General features: G+C 39.2%; 2 protein-coding genes across 5 annotated transcripts in view; one reads left to right on the top strand and one right to left on the bottom strand.

Moving 5' to 3' along the window:
- Window positions 1-9,305, bottom strand: part of lrba (LPS-responsive vesicle trafficking, beach and anchor containing) — a 187,996-nt gene extending 178,691 nt beyond the window's left edge. For 3 of the 4 annotated variants that reach the window (XM_061057010.1, XM_061057019.1, XM_061057038.1), the window contains exon 1: window positions 8,423-9,305. In XM_061057010.1, the coding sequence (XP_060912993.1) occupies window positions 8,423-8,596 (174 nt within the window). In that variant the 5' untranslated portion in view covers window positions 8,597-9,305. The remainder of the gene's footprint in view (window positions 1-8,422) is intronic. The other variant, XM_061057030.1, reaches the window with a different exon arrangement.
- A 2,792-nt stretch (window positions 9,306-12,097) lies between these two features.
- rps3a (ribosomal protein S3A) lies at window positions 12,098-16,635 on the top strand. The gene is made up of 6 exons (XM_061057083.1): window positions 12,098-12,256; window positions 12,874-12,977; window positions 13,744-13,931; window positions 15,466-15,674; window positions 16,031-16,140; window positions 16,465-16,635. The coding sequence occupies exons 1-6, from the start codon at window positions 12,195-12,197 to the stop codon at window positions 16,590-16,592; spliced, it is 801 nt and encodes a 266-aa protein (XP_060913066.1). The 5' UTR covers window positions 12,098-12,194; the 3' UTR covers window positions 16,593-16,635.
- The last annotated feature ends 245 nt before the right edge of the window (window positions 16,636-16,880 follow it).

Here is a 16,880-nt window from a genome sequence, read left to right as displayed (position 1 = left end):
GGAAGACGTCTTTATTCTCTTGCCATGTTTACCAACTGTAAACAGAAACCAATTATTCTACAAATAAGAGTATGAAATAATTTGTCTACAAATAAGTGCACCAAAAGCAAGCCAATTAATAATTACAATCATGCTCCATCTGAAACGTGCCTGTACAATGAAGCGGGCTGATCATTCTTTGTGCCATAGTCAACACAATTAAAAATTAGACGAGCTTTTAAGCACCAATCAAATTTTCATCACAAATATTTCCCGGAAAATCTAAACTGAAATACGTGCTGTTACGAGCAGAACTTATAGTAAATTATGCAGATATTTCAGACCATCAAAAGTCCAAAAAGAATCTGAAGCTCTATAAAATAATTATATCAGAATTTGTGACGACTGAAGTCAGTGCAGACTCATAGGGTTAGGGTCAATACGTCTACCAAACATTACTCAACCCTTGGGCCCTGTGGCGGTTTGTAAGCACACAGCAGGTGGTGAGGCAGGGTGGGTGCATTATCTGATCGGCTGGGGGGGCTGAACAACAACACTATACAATTACCATACAATACAGGTATAGCAGAAAACCAGTACCGGTACTGGCCATAAAGAACCAGTTCCAGCAATACTGCAGGCTGACTATACTTGCGGTTCTCACCAAACCACTACTCATTGTGATGATTCTACGACTGTAACCGTCAGTGAGATGTCACTGCTGTTATAGTGCAATTCAAAATATACACATGGCAAAAATTTACCTTTTTTTGTTTAGGCAAATAAAAAGGTCACCTATAGGGAGACAAGGAGCTTCGTAGCTAATGTTGAAATTAAACCAATTCATACCCTGTCAGTCTATAAAAAGAGTCAGTTTATTTTGACTACAGACCTCAAGTGCTTCTAACCGCAGTGAAGAAAGGGGAAAAGGTGTGATAGTAGATTAGGTCTGATGCAATAGACAGCTGAGAGGAGAAGATAGGGTTTCATTCATGTGTCAGATTAGAGGGCTCTTTGTTACAGCCAGAGAGGGCAAAGCATGCCTGGAGAGAGGACAAGGATCGCCCACACTCCCCTACCACTTTTGTTATTGTGTGCAACTGTTTGTGTGTGTTGCATTCCTGTCTACATCATGTGCGCATCAGGGAACTGTGCCATCTTGAGCCACAGGGTCAAAACTCCAAAGTTCTCCAAAGGAGAGGAGCTTCATAGATGTATGATAAACTATCAAATCAACAATCAACTATTGTAGTAATCTATTTGGTCTGAGTATTTTTTTAAAGATAGAAAGAAGAAGACTCTGATTCCACCTTATGTGAACATTTCCCTGTTACTTTTTTTCCACAATGACATAAAACTTAATTGGGTTGTAATAATTGGGTTGAGCACAAAAGACAATTGATGACATTGTCCTCGTCCTTAGGAAACACTAATAAACATTTTACACCACCTTTCTGACATTTTATACAATAAAAAAATCATTATTTGATATCTAGAACATAATCAACAGTTTAACTGACAATAAAAATAATCAGTACTTACCACCTTGCTGTGATTATTGATTTGAAATGCCACATTTGATAACTAACAAGGCTTAATCACTTCCACTTTCCTAATGCATTCTTTTTCATAAGAGGAATAAGCAAAAACCTATGCATATTTAATCCAAAACACAAAGAGTCTTGGCAAAAACAACCTAAACTACCCGCAGGGATTGATACTTCGAGTTGTAACTGGAAAATATATTTTTCAAGGTCTGTAAAGGTCTCTCACCCTGCCAAATATAACTCAAACACTTGTATTGAAACTTGGCTGATACCTTGGGGTTTGTAGCATATCTCATTAAACAGCAGGCGGTAATCGGTTCCACACTGGTAAAGGCAGAAATAGCTCCTAGCTACTGATACCAAAAGTAAGGCCTGTAAAATCAATTTGAAGATTTCATAACCTGATAAATAGTAAATTCCAGTGAACAGCTAATATGCATGATTCTTCCCTGCAGTACTATGTTAGATCTTATTGGGGCCTTGGACAGAACACAACGTTGTGCTGCTTTATTAGATCTTTCCAAGCCATTTGCTCGAGATCACTAAAGGCGTCCCCCAGGGGTCCATGTTGGGAGCTTTTTGTTCTCTATTTCTATTAATGACCTGGGTAAGGACATCGAAGAAAAATGAAACTTCTATGCTCACAACACTGTTCTAAACATAAGCTCCCATAGAAAAAGCAGTGCAAAAGCTTCAGACAGCTTTTCAGTCTTTACAAATAGCTTTATTGCATTTGAAAACAAAAAGTCATGGTATTCTCTGTATGTGCTTACAACAGCAAAATGGTTTAATTAAATATTTTTTTTACTTTTGACAGTACACCCATTGATTTAAGTTGTATTTAAATTGACACTTTATATTTAGGTTAAAATGTTTATATTTAAAGTTTGTATTTAAAGGTCCCATATTATGCTTTTTCTGGTTTTATATGCTCTTTAGTGTGTTCTCCAAGTGTCCTGTGCATGTTTAGGCACATCTATGTGAAAAAATTCAAAGTCCGCGGAAAAGCAGCTTCTCCTATGTCCTCCTGTTAGCTGTAGCATTAGCTGCATGTAAGGCTCGGTTCTAGCCCCCCTCGATAAAAATTTGTCAGTCCGACATCATTGCCAGTGTGAGATCACTGATCTAAGCCCATTGGCTCGTTGTGGCAAGCCCTGCAGCTCATGTTGCACACCCGTTAACTTCTGTAGCACACCAGCGATATGCCGTAGCCTGCGGTAGCACAGTAGTGCTAAGGTGCTAATGTTTATGCTCCACCCGGACGGAGCCAGTGGCTGCATTCCCAATACGGTAAAAGAGGCGGGACATTTCCGAGAACCGTGCTGAGCAACTGACCAATAACAACAGAGTGGATCGGCAGACCAATCAGAGCAGACTTGGCCTACGTGGGGTCTAACAGTGGGGGCTCAGCAGAGTGTAGCTGACGGACTCAGAGCGTAGAGGGAGCAAGGAGGAGCAGTACATGAAAAAAGACACTTTTTTCAGACTTTAGCTATTGTGAACGTACAAAAGTAGGTACATAGATTAAATATATGAACCCCAAAAAGGGCATAATATGGGCTCTTTAAAGTTGTATTTAAATTGACACTTTATATTTAGGTTAAAATGTTTCGTTTACTTGCACTGTTGTTAATTTACTGCTCTGTGTGCCTTTGAATTGCCCCCCGGAGACAAATAAAGTTTTTTGAATTGAATTGAAAGTGACCTGCTATAGTATTTGCGTAAGGACACATGACCGGCTTTCATTAAAATGTACATTACCAATCTAATTAGAAGGCATAAAGTGAAGATTGGTTTTTACTTTGAAAATAAGGCTTTACTTCTGAGCCAAAAACAAACTTTTCATTGAAGATGGTGACATTGTATTTGAAGCATTTTCATCCACCTCGTAATTTTTCATTCACAAAGCAGTACTGGACCTCCAGATTACCTCTGTTCTTTCATTATTTCAGGTGGTTACCAATTACAATCCTCAAATATTTAGCTCTTTTATGTACCTTGAGTTATGACAGGTCTAGAGATAACTGCCTTTTCTTATAAAGCACCATGGGCATGGAAACATTTTCAAAAAGACATAAAATTAGACACTTATATCATCTTATTCTATTTTTTTTTTTTTTACTTTGTCACAATATTAACATTGACATGAACACAATCGTGTTCGCAGACAGCTTTGGTCTCCTCTTGCTGTCACAAAGCTAGCAGCAGGTTGTATGACCCTTGCCTTCAGGTAAAGCCAAAGTAACATTTCAAAGCTCAATCCAAACCATCTCCTGTGTCATCTTGCAGAAGAGTCACAAGACTCATCTTCACAGAGGTTTACATTAGTTTACAGTGTTAGGTATGTTCTACTCAGTGGAATGAAGGAATTGAATGTGTCTTAGGATTGTTTTTGTCTTGATTTTGATAGAACAGCTGAGGATAGACTACAGGGAAAAAGAGAGTAAATAAAAAGGGCTGGGGTCACACCTGAGACCCTTGCAGTGAGGGATTAGTCTGTTTACTTGGAGGGGTGAGCTCAACCATCCGAGTTAAATCAACACCCTAGCAATTTAATGATTCTAAGGATATTTAAATGGTAATACTATTAGTTGCATCACGTTTCTAAGAACATGACAGTTTTTTTATATGTTTAATGCAGGGCCATTAGCATTAGCCCAAATAGAATCCATCAGTATTTATAGCCAACAAGAACGTGATAAAGCAGACCCCATTTTTTCATAAAACAAGCACATAAGTTAATATAGAAGAAGCCGGCAATGATGTAAACACTGTAAAGAACACATTTCCAATAAGTTACAGGTTTAACCCAGCTGTTTGTTTTTTTCTATTATCATTTCATTATGAACATTATAACTTACTAAGCATTCATATTCTAACACTGTACACTGAGGTGTCCTTTTGGATGTCATTATGTGTTATCATATACTAACTCAGTGAGTGGTTTTTGCATAAACATGCACTTTTATTATGAACTGCCAAACTGTTCCCCAAGCTAACCCAGCCTCAGTGTCGACATAAATGACATCAGAGTAGACGGATACATCAGTCAGCAGTGATTGTTGCAGACAACCCAGCAGAGCATTAACACTGCACTTTGCAGCTTTCAGCATATTTTTTTTTTTTTGGTTAGCCAGACCAATAAAAACAAACAACACAATGCTGCTTCCTGTTAAAACTGTGCACTGCCACTTGCAGCACAGTAATTCACACACGCACACACACACACACACACTGACTGTATGCTACCTGTCCTTAAAGACAAAAAATAAACATGTAACCTATTAAGTCAAACATTGACTCCCCAGCCCAAGAATTCAAGAAATTTTCTCAAGAGTTGGCATTCATGACTAGTGCTAAAAGTAGTGACCATTGGACTAAAAATTTGATAGACAGCCAACAACTCTCCCTGGCTCACTACATGGTCAGCTTTGTTCACTCAGGATGAATACTATATAATCAGTTTGAACGCTTAAAGCTGTTGCCCTTTTCTTTTTTAATCTAAACCAGTGTGGGATTGTTTTTTAATACCACAAGCCACACATGAGATGATGGTGATAGAAAGCTGCAGAAGGCTTTGAAGTAGGGCGCTGATTCTCTGTGGAGTTACAAGTAGCCCTTTCACATTATTATTAGTCCTTCAATTCAGTGTAGATATTGCTTTTTGTTAGTTTTAAGGCCATGGTTTTTCATGTGCTAAACTGAGCTTTTTACTACCAAATCTGTGCAGTTTGTTCATTTGTGAACAATTGTGTTTCCATTACATGTTTGATGGTAATAACCCTGAGTTTGACAAATAATGGTTGAAATGCACATATAAAAAAGGTACTGCAACCGCAGTAACAATAACTCTTGTTCATTAGATCTCTATTGAGGTTGGAGGTTGATGCTCTGTTGCTCATGCACGCCCACACACACTTGGGAAGAGGTCAGATCATACAACATAAGAGTCTACACCTGAGTGGGTGGACTAATATAGGTGACGGTGTGTATACTCTTTTAAAATAAACAACGAAAGCCAATGTAAGAGAGACAGGTAAAGCTCATTACATTGTCTCTATACAGGAAAAAATACTCAATTGCTAAATGTATTGCCTTCAAACTACATTGGACCTGTGAATGTGTGTCTCAGTACCTCCAATCTTATGTATTAATTAAATCTAATCAAATTTAAGATTTTAACATTAGTTCAATCCTTTGTTGGGAATCTTAGGGACGCATCAATTAAAAACTGACATCAGATATTGGTATTTTAGAAAGACAACAGATAACTGGAATGGGGTGTCTGTGACAATGGGGCAGGTCTTGTGGACATCAATTTAATGTTGATGTCATTGTTGGCATTTTACATCATGTCTGAGCAGTGGGCTGGGATGCGATTTTGCCCCAAGGAGAGCACTACACAACCCGCATGAAGGAAGATAGCGTGTGAGCCGTCTGTGTGGATACACTTTCTGTGTTTGGAAAGAAATGATTCAGTCAAGCAGATGTTGCCTGATAGATATACAAAAGATCACTGAAGTGCAGCATTGGATGGGTTTCAGCCAAGACACAAAGCCCTTGGCTGATATAGGTATTGGTATCAGGATTTAAATGTTGGATGGTGCATCCTTTTTATCCCTTTCAGTCCACTGTACACTGGCAGGGCAACTTAATAGTCTCAAGCACTAAAATTAAAGTTCATTTGTGGGTTTTTCAGAACACCTATGGCGTAAATCTGCAACATAAGCATCTACTGGAAAATCACGGTCCACAAGAACGCATCCAACATTTCTTGGCAGCATTATATGTTCATTAAAATCACATATGATCACACATTATCTCACAGATTGTTTAACTAACTACAGTTAAAAAAAACAGTGCTTTAAGGCTACTCCATCAAACAGATGTATTCCCCATTTTTATTTTAAAAACAGAGGACAACAGCTTTTAGTATCTTGAAGTCATTACAAAGAGTCTACTTCAGAGGAGTTTCAACTCCACCCTCTTTGGTTTCCAAAACTTAACTGTCACTTTAAGTGAAACATAGCTTGTGAAACTAGTGTGGAGGAATTGACAACTAAAATGAATAAACCCACATTGTAGATGTACAACCTTTGACTAAATGAGACTTCAATAATCCTCCCACTTATTAGAAAACTAGGTTGCTTTATACATTGCACGACTCATGCCGTGAGAAGGCTGCACATGAGCTGCAGCTTGAGAGAAGTCTGTCTATATGGTGATATAAATTACTAAAGGGAAAGATGAGCTAAGGACATTAGAGTAATAGTGTAATGAAAGAAATGCATGTTACCATTTCCTTAAGCTCTAAAACGGCAATGACCATACTCAACATGGAGTCCAAGAAACACGAGCTGATATTTTGTCAAGCCTGGTTGTCTTTGCAGATATATTTTGTGCTTTAATAAAAGGCCTTTCTGGAATGGAAATAAAGTTAAAAAGATAGTGATGTTGATGATACTCTGTCCTTGGTATGCAAAACAGAAAACAATACTTCTGTGCATCACAAATCTAAAGGAACTGTTGGTAGTCACATGTCTGTCTGACTCACATTTATAACAACATACTGAAAAAAAAACAATTCAAGGACATGTATACATTAGTGATAAACATCTCTTCTCTATAATACAATTCCAGCCAATTTCATCTACAGTTGAAATACAACGCAAGTAGGAGGCATGAAATGTCACTATTGTTTTCAAATAATAAGCCTCACAGAGTTGGTCAGCTGAAAATCCTGGCCTCAACTACAAAATAAGCATTGTGTTTTCATTACAATGCAATTAACTTAACATTTTTGTACTAAAGTCTTCCACAGCAAATTCAATATTTGCCTGTCCCCATACAGCGACTGGCTGTCTAATGTTTTGATTAAATAGCTTTAGGTCATGCAGTGCTACAACCTCAAAAATGAGAGGGGTTTCTACAACAGTTACAGCCACTAAAAGGGGGTTGGTTAAGGGGGAAACTTGTGTGACTACAGACATGGAGGATGAGCCTCGGCTTTCCTGAAAAAGGACTCCATTGTGTTGCCACAGTGACAAAGCAGTTCTGCAGGTTCCACCTTCACCTCTCCTCCCTCTCATTACCTCCGCCCAATCTATAACCAGTCAAACTCCTGTTGAGCACGCTCTCTCCTTCGTGCATTAACTTCCTCGTCACCGCTTTTAGTTTCACTCATTCAAGTGCTGCAAAGTAATTTCATAACAATGCTGGGTAAGGACTATTAAGGGTGGCCAACAGGTAGTAGTAGACAGATAAGGAACACACACTGTGCCTGACCTGGATATGTCAGAAAAGCACCAGCTGGTTTGCTTCCACAGCATTTCTTCCATGATCATTCTGCTGACATGGGTATTTATGTCTTATTTAATTAAAGACTGAGGAACAGAGTGTTGGTTCGTTCATCAAACCTTGTTATTGAAATGTTACATAGAGACCAAATCATTAAAAACAGTACTTCATTGTAATGGGCCTGCAGATTTTTAAAGAAGAGAAATAAAATGCAATATGAAAGCACATTATGTGAGCCTATTTTTGGGCACACAAGTGTTTGTGTAAGTGTTTAACAGACTGTAGACAAAGCTATTTTGCCAACACTGAACAAATAAAATGGCCTACAATTTACCATATGCTAAGGGGAAAAAGGGCAATTGGGAAAAAAATAAATTGTGAATACGACTTCAATGTGGGCAGCTCAAGATAAAGTCAAACTAAAGCAAGTGATGTTAAAAGTATTCCGTTTTAATTGTGTACAGCGTTGCAGGATCATGAACGCCTTTGTATGCAGATAAGGGTGATGTCAGACTTTTCCAAACATGTCAGAGTGGAGCTACTACAGCCTGACAGTGCTGCTATCTAAGGCCTATCCTGAGCTCTTATAATCAGCTTACCAGGTTGAACACCGTCTCCACAATGTCTCGATTGGAAACTTCTCCAACTTCCACCAGGCCAGCAAGGACGGCGAATTTCATCCTTATCCCCTTGATGGGCACTCCCGGGTTAAGCGCCATCGCGCCCGGTCTCCCGTCCTGCCCATCATGACCCGCTGTCTCCTCGCTAGCCATTGCTAAAGGGAGGACGAGGCAGGTGGTGTTCACAGGTAAGGCACCTGTTCACCTCCCGATGGTGACAGTGCAGCCGACGTCGGAGGAGAAAGAGAGATCTAGCTCCCCTTCAGCTGAGTTGTCGACAGTCTACAAGCACACAAGCCAAACGTGTTCCTCCCCATTCAAAACAGTTTCAGCGAATAAGACAAGAAAGTGGGCACAAAAAAGGCGCAAAGAGGATTTGTTAGCCGATGACACCGCCGAGTCTGTAAATGTCACTCCACATGAACCTACTCCTCTCTCCGGTAACTTGATAGCAGGCGGATGAATTAATGTTGTTGAAGGAAGCCGTTAGGAAGTTAGCTGCAGGTAACAAGGAGAGAAGAAGAAGAACGGGGGGGGGGGGCTCGTCCTTAACACGGTTCTTCCTCTGCTGCTCGGGTCAAAAAAAGGCAAACGAGGATACGGTGACTTTTAATACCTCCGTAAAGCGCTGGAAGTTGCTATTGTCGGAGAGTCAACGGACTCTTGACAGGTAGCGCGCCGTGCAGAGGCAAAAACTCACGGGGACAGGGGGGACAAGTCCGTCAGCAGCCCCCGGTGTAAGTCGACAGAGGACAGACGTCTGCTCGGTCCACCCTGGCGAACTCCTCAGACTTGCTTAAATGTCATCATTAACCCAGCTGCGCCGCAGTCTCTTCCTGATTTACCCCGGTAGCTTTGGCTCGCCACCGCCATGACAGTGTAGCCCTTGAGTGAGTAGAGCATGCGCAGTGGGGAGCTGAGTCTATTCAGCCCTTGTGGCAGGTGTGCCGCTCAGGTGGCTTTCTAGCATGATACACTGGGACTCGGTTCAAATGAACAGCTATTCCATATGTATTTAGTTACAGCGGCTTAGGATTCATGAATCTGAAAAGATATAAAGAGGCTTTGGTGAAAGTAAGTCATTACATTTAGGCTACTCGAGTAGTCTAGTCAACTGTACTAAATGTGTACAATTTATATTGCCTATAAGCTACTTGCAGTTTTCTTTACTCGTGCATCTTTAAACAAAAAGTCGATTTGGCACAGTAGAAAATATTTTATTTACAGTAGAAAATGGTGTGGACTACCAGTAGGCTATAAGATACAGGGAACATTAGTTTAGATAGTTTAGATCACTGCTCTATACTTTGCACAATAGGCCTTAAAAGGCCTACACTTTGAATAGTGTATGGGTTTATATAATCTGATGCATTGATCTATACCACATAACTATATATTGCAACGTTGATTTTTTTGTTTTGGTTATGACTTATTGACAACAAAGCAGAAAACAGAAGTCTCTTGTTTTTTTTTTTGGTTATATTGATTTAGATGTTAACATGGCTGTGACCCCAATAATAGGCTATTTGTATTTTGTGTTCTTAGAGTTCATATCATGTGCACTGAAGACCTTAATTGTGACTTTAAAGTGTTTTATTGCTCTAATCTCACATAGCATCAATAGATTAAGGAGTTTAAGCCCACAGCAGCAGGTAGGCAGGACTGTAGTTAAACCAATGCTATATTATAAAACCTATAAGTAGAAAGGGATACTAAATGACAGAACAAGAAACTCTTGTGGTTTTGTTTTATTTTTTTCAGAATACGATGTTAATATTGAAAAAGATGTCATACAGCAAGTGTAGATAGAAGATAACATTTCATAATGTAGCCGGTGGACAAACATTAAATCCAGCATAACAGAACTGTACTGAGAGCCCCCAGGGGTAAACTAACTGTAGGAGGGGGGGGGGGGGGGTGCAGAGCTTTAATCCATGAGAAAAAGAGTTAAACATTTTTATAGAGCATTTTGGTTGTAGAGCTTTGTTTTTGTGCAGCAAAACAGCTCATTGACAGATGTCTGCATCCCGAGGCAGTGCAAAATAAACATTAAAGCATAGTGACGGCTCTGCTTTGCTTGCCTTTTCAAATCATCAACAACAACAACCCATTGCATGTGAGGTGTATACGTAGATTAATAATAATAGGTCATATCCCCATCTATCTGTTATTGCATAGATGAAATAATTACAATTCAATCCATGTGCAAGTTTATAACTTCTCTATTTTATGATTTGAAATAAACATGTATTTGCCCTCTGTCTGTTCATACTGGTGACTTCATCCTCTGCAGGATATTGCTGAGAAACTCTGAGTGTTGTTGTCACAGAGGCAGTAGCATTACCACTGACCTCCCTGTAAAGTGTAGCTGTGTCCTCGGGGACACTATGCAGTCATGGAAGCCTGCAGCACCACCCAGGAGACACAGGCAGTTCTCGTCTCTGGAGTCATGACCTGAAATCAGCAAACTTGTTCACTGCAGCCCAAAGGTACATTTTTTTTAAAATAATGCTTTGAATAACTATTTCTGACCTTTGAATTAGACATGAAACATGCTGTATTGTTTTTAATTGGGCTCTGCAGAGATAATGAGTCTCCGAGCAGACATCTTGTGCAGTGTTAAAGTTCATTTTTTTTACATTTTTGCCTGCCATCATGTTTCTAAAGTTGTCTGAGCAGAAAATTGTAATTCCTTTAAATGCATGTACTTTATTTTCTGTCTGCAAGATTAAGCACAGAAAAGTACATTTATGGTGACCATGGTGAATTCAAATCATTCATTAAAACACATAATTTTATAATGGTGGTTAGTCAGACAATCTGGATGAATACAAAACTTGAATCAGGATTAATAATACCAACAGACAAAATTCTTTCTATTGTAACAATAACAGTGTGGGTGGATAACAAGCCACACACCTTCATGATTTCTGAACACACCTTGAGACTGGTTGTGCCTGTTGGGTTGTACTGTATAATCAAAGAAATTATTGAAGAAATTAATATCTACAGTATCCGTGATATTAAATCAATACAAAGTATCGCTGAATTTGTTATTGTTATCCAAAGTACCGGTATGTGAAATGAATATTCACTTTTTTAAAAAAAACCTTTATGTAAATTCAGAGGTTTGGAAACAAAAATATATTTTTTCCTTATCAAGACATTTGATCATCTTGATCATAATGCTCTGTTTTCTTTTAATTAATGTATTTATTTCTAACTGAATTTGTATCTGTAGTCTAAGGTCTGTAGGTATTTGTATCTGTAGTTCTCCTATGTCCATGCAACAATAGGCTATTTAATGGAGTTGTATTTTCCCTTTTTGGTCAACTTAAACCCTTTCATTCTCTCGACAACATTATTCTTGGTCATTAATGTAGGCTACTTAAACAGCCATGAATATATTGTTGGAGGTTGTTTTTCTTTTCAAATTAGATAAAGCCTAGTATTAGGATTTTAACCATGAGAACTGATCTCAGTAAGGCTAATGCAAAGTGGTTAACTTGTTCTTTCTCGACTTGTTAAATAGAATTACTTTTTAATATTTTGATCAGTAGGTAATTTATTTGCTTTTACCTACAGCCTACAAATTATTATTTAGCCAACGTAATAGTGGCCATTTACCAACAGAGGGCGACAAAAGAAGCTACAAGGACTCGCGAGACAGGACAAATCTCACCACGCCAGTCGATCTCTTTATTTCTCGCGGTATTTCGTCCTTCCTCCTCTTTCACTCCCTGTAGCCAACATGGCAGTCGGCAAGAATAAGAGGCTGACCAAAGGCGGCAAAAAAGGTGCCAAAAAGAAGATGTAAGTAGCAAATTCAGCATTCGGTTTACTCATCTAACTCTACTTTTATCATTGGTACAATTTCGCTGCAAGAAATGTGAAGGATGAAGCCGATTTTAGATGGATGAGATGGGGCTATCGCTGGTCCCTGTCGTTGCCGGCCTCTGACGCTGTATGAAGTTGTGTCATGCTTCGCTGTTTTGTAGGTCTTAAAGATAATTTATTGAAGTTGTATGCTGTTATATCTCACCCTAGTGCTTCTGCCTTCTGAACAATAAATACAAATGAAGCCAGGTTCTGAGCATAGAGCCTAATAGTAGCGTTTTTATACTTGGAGCTATCATATGTTAGCATCAATTAGCATGGCTTTCCAGTCAACATGGCAGTCTAACGCCGACAGTTAAATTAAATGTAAAGAAAGGAGAACATGAGTGAGACGCACGTGTTTGAATAGTCTGGTCAACGTTGATGAGGTGGTCGCTGTCATTTGTGAATTGAACAGGCAGTATTTTATATATCTAAGCTGCTAACATTGCCCTGAGCAGAGTGTGCTGATCCGGCTGCAGCGAGTCAGTCGTCCATGAGATTTACTGCGAGTGCAGAGAATTAACTCATCTTTGTTTGTTTCCCCTCTGCAGTGTTGACCCTTTTTCCAAGAAGGACTGGTATGATGTCAAGGCACCAGCCATGTTCAACATCCGCAATCTTGGCAAGACCTTGGTCACCAGGACTCAGGGAACCAGTAAGTCTTCAGTATAATTATGTTAGAATTCACTTAGCGACGTACATCACCATTCATACACCGTCACAGTAGCAGCGGGAGCAATGCAGGGTTAAGTGTCTCGCCCAAGGACACATGGGACATGTTGCTCAGCTGGGGATCGAACCCACGACTCTACCATCTGAGCCACAGCCGCCACATTGTTTAGACCTGGGGTTCCCAAACTTTTCAGGTCGTGACCCCCAAACAGAGGGTGACAGAAACTGGGGATCCCCCCACTGTTCTTTAAGGTGGTTAGTTAGGTATATAACGTAGCGACAGCCACGCACATACTAATAAACCTATGCAAAAACTAGGAACGCAAAATAATACAACATCCTAAAATAATTAAAATTTTCATTTCCATTTCTCTTAATGATACTGTCTTATATGACATTGGACTACTTCTTTGTATATTTACAAAAATGGTTAAAATATATATTTATCCACTTTTAGTTTTTTATGGAAGGCATCTCGCGACCCCCCTCTTGGTTGCTGGCGACCCCCACTTTGGGAACCACAGGTTTAGACAATGTTTTTTGACCGGATAAATAGGATTATATAGGGTGAAATTATGATGAATGTTAAAGTTTATAAACTCACATGATGCACATGATGTGTAAGTGTTTGATTATGTTCAGAGATCTAATGCTCCCCGTGCCGAGTTCCTACTGATTCCAGAGATCATTTTGATCGTCGAGATTGAATCGTGTTTTCTAACTTGTGCATATTTTTTTTAACCACTTAGGAATCGCCTCTGATGGTCTTAAGGGACGTGTGTTCGAGGTGAGCCTCGCTGACCTGCAGAACGACGAGGTGGCCTTCCGTAAGTTCAAGCTCATCACTGAGGATGTTCAGGGCAAGAACTGCCTCACCAACTTCCACGGCATGGATCTGACCCGCGACAAGATGTGCTCCATGGTCAAGAAATGGCAGGTAAAGATTGTTTTTTTTTTATTATTATTATAAGTGCTGGATATCATCCTGATGGTTTTAATGCTGTCAATTTGAATTCTGGCATGAACAACTCAATGAATGTTCATGGAGGACCTTGTATGTCTACACCGTAGGCCTGAGCATATTTTAGGAACACAAGTGAAGTTTGAATGTTAGTGGAAAAGCAATTTTTTAAACCTTTGAACATTCATAGATGTATCATGGGAGATGGTTACATGTCATGAAATGTATGATCTACTTCCAGGGGTATCGGTCAAAAACTGTTTTTTGAAGAGATCAGCCTATCGATACTATTAGCATATCAAGGGACTATCAGTATTGGCTAATTTTATCTCTATGTGCCAATATTGCTAGATTTCATTCTAGTTTCATACTATGACACTAGCAGTTCTCTTTCCCCAGCAGTGTGCTATAGTGATTACAACATGCATTATCACTCTCCAGAGTTTTAAGCGGTGATGCACGTACATGTGCAGTTACTTTACAGTGAGTTGAGTGACCATCTTGTCCATGTATATATTTTTGCGCAAGTGTTTGATAACTGCGTTTGAGTGATCAACACAATGAATGGGAATATCTATCTCTACCGGTCGAACACAGATGTTTTCTGACTTTTCTCTCCCCAATATCGGCATCCGTCCCAAAGTCCCCTACCGGTTAGGCCCTAATTCTAATAAGACCATGCATGGTCTGTTGGTCGTGGTTGTTGGGAGGAAAGTAAACATTTATAGATTTTGTTCAGTTCAATCACTAACAGTTAATAAAAAATAATCTTACTGTACTATTTTGTACAACAAATATCTCTAAATGTGACAGAGGAATTTGCCTGAATCGAATTGAAACTGTCTCAATTTGCATATTTGACTTTGAGAAATTTATTTTTTTAAGATCCTTTTTAAATGAGATGAAAGGCTTAACCACTCCCCTTTTTTTGGTCATATTCATGAGTTAATTTCTATTCCAAGAAAAACATGCTTTATATTCTAAATTGTGAGTTGTAAAAGCCCTGAGAACTATTTGCTGCATAGCTCATTAAAAAGGGACCTCATTGGGACATACTGGCAAATTTCCATGTTAGCCGTGGAAGCGAAGAAGAATTGTCTGTTTGACCCTCCCTATGTTGTTGGAGTCAAATACCATGCAATGCAGATTCACTTTCTCTGGCGCTTAGTCAGAGGCTGGGCAGTGCATGAAAAATATGAATTTGGGTTGACCATTTCCAATAGAAGATCCTTTTGTATTTGGTATAGAGGGGAGAATATTTTTGGCAGGTTTTTTTTTCTTCACTTCAATAACTTTTTAAAATAAATTACTTTTAAGTGTTGGTTTGTATTTTATATTCTTCTGAAAGAGGTATGATCATATGATAAAGGTGAAATATAGAAGTTTATAAACATTTTATTTACAGGGCATATAATGAATCTATTTACCAAACACAATGGCGTATCAGCTGAAGAGAATTTGCCAAGATTTTTTGAAGATTGACCTGGAGTGATTTGTTCTTTCCACTCAGACTATGATCGAGGCCCACGTGGACGTGAAGACCACCGACGGCTACCTTCTGCGTCTGTTCTGTGTGGGTTTCACAAAGAAACGCACCAACCAGATCAGAAAGACCTCCTACGCCCAGCACCAGCAGGTCCGCCAGATCCGCAAAAAGATGATGGAGATCATGACCCGTGAGGTCCAGACCAACGATCTGAAGGAAGTCGTCAACAAGCTGTAAGTCATGTACAGTTTCTCTTTACCCTCTATGGCAATTTGTGTAGACGTATTTTAACAATTCTAATACCAGTAACTCATATCTTGGGTTGTACTAGTATTGATTTACGTTTTGGCTATTGCACGTTAAAACATCATAGTTTTTTTTATTGTTGGCTTCACGTAACAAATCTTGTCAGGACACTGGCATGTCATTTTATGGATAATTTCTAGGAACCAGCTTCAGTATTTTGAGCATTTTGCTGATGTTCGATTTAATAAAACATCGTATGAGGGCTTGATGTCATCTCTGGAAATGCTAAATAAATTGTAATTATTCTTTTGTATTGATTGTTGTGTATTGTGTTGTATTCCAGGATCCCTGACAGTGTTGGCAAGGACATCGAGAAGGCCTGCCAGTCCATCTACCCTCTACATGACGTCTACGTCCGCAAGGTCAAGATGCTCAAAAAACCCAAGTTTGAGTGTAAGTGATCACATTACTACAACACTAATTATAACCGCTCCACTTGTGGGAATACATGAGAACTGTTTCGGCTCCAGATGATTGCCTAATTACTATATAATGAGATCACCTGATGTTCCCACATAAGAAATTAACTTTTCAAATAGTGTGAAAGGGGAATCTGTTTTTTAATAGTTTGACAAGTTTAAGGGTCAGTTTTGTAGGCAGGTAAAGGGTATGGTTACATTACTATGGTTCATTTCAAACTTCCTGCTGCTTAAATTTGTCAGTGCTCTCGACAGTTACTTTAATGCCTGAGTTAACGTCACTTGTGTTGTGTTACAGTGGGCAAACTGATGGAGCTCCATGGTGAGGGTGGTGCCGGCAGTGCTGCTAAGGCATCAGGTGATGACACTGGAGCCAAGGTGGAAAGGGCTGATGGCTATGAGCCCCCCATCCAGGAGACCGTCTAAAACAACCTGACAGATTTAATAAAAAATGTAAATGACCAACAAACTGTCCCCTATTTCATTCTTTGTTTTGTCGATATAGTAACTGAACAAACTCATTTGGTACAGAAAATACACAATAGAGATCAAATCCGTTAGCCCAGCAAAAACAGTGTTTAATTTTAATACAGGTCTTAAAATACCAACTAGCTGGTTGGCAACCTATGCAAACCATTCGGTAGTAAATTTGCACCTCCTAAAAGACCCCCAACTTGACGTGTTTTATCAGTTTCCTATATCTTTCAGTGACTA

Source organism: Labrus mixtus, chromosome 2 (genome assembly GCF_963584025.1).
Source record: "Labrus mixtus chromosome 2, fLabMix1.1, whole genome shotgun sequence".
NCBI lineage: Eukaryota > Metazoa > Chordata > Actinopteri > Labriformes > Labridae > Labrus > Labrus mixtus.
The sequence above is the reverse complement of the archived record's forward strand: the minus strand, read 5'-3'. Positions and strand labels throughout refer to the sequence as shown.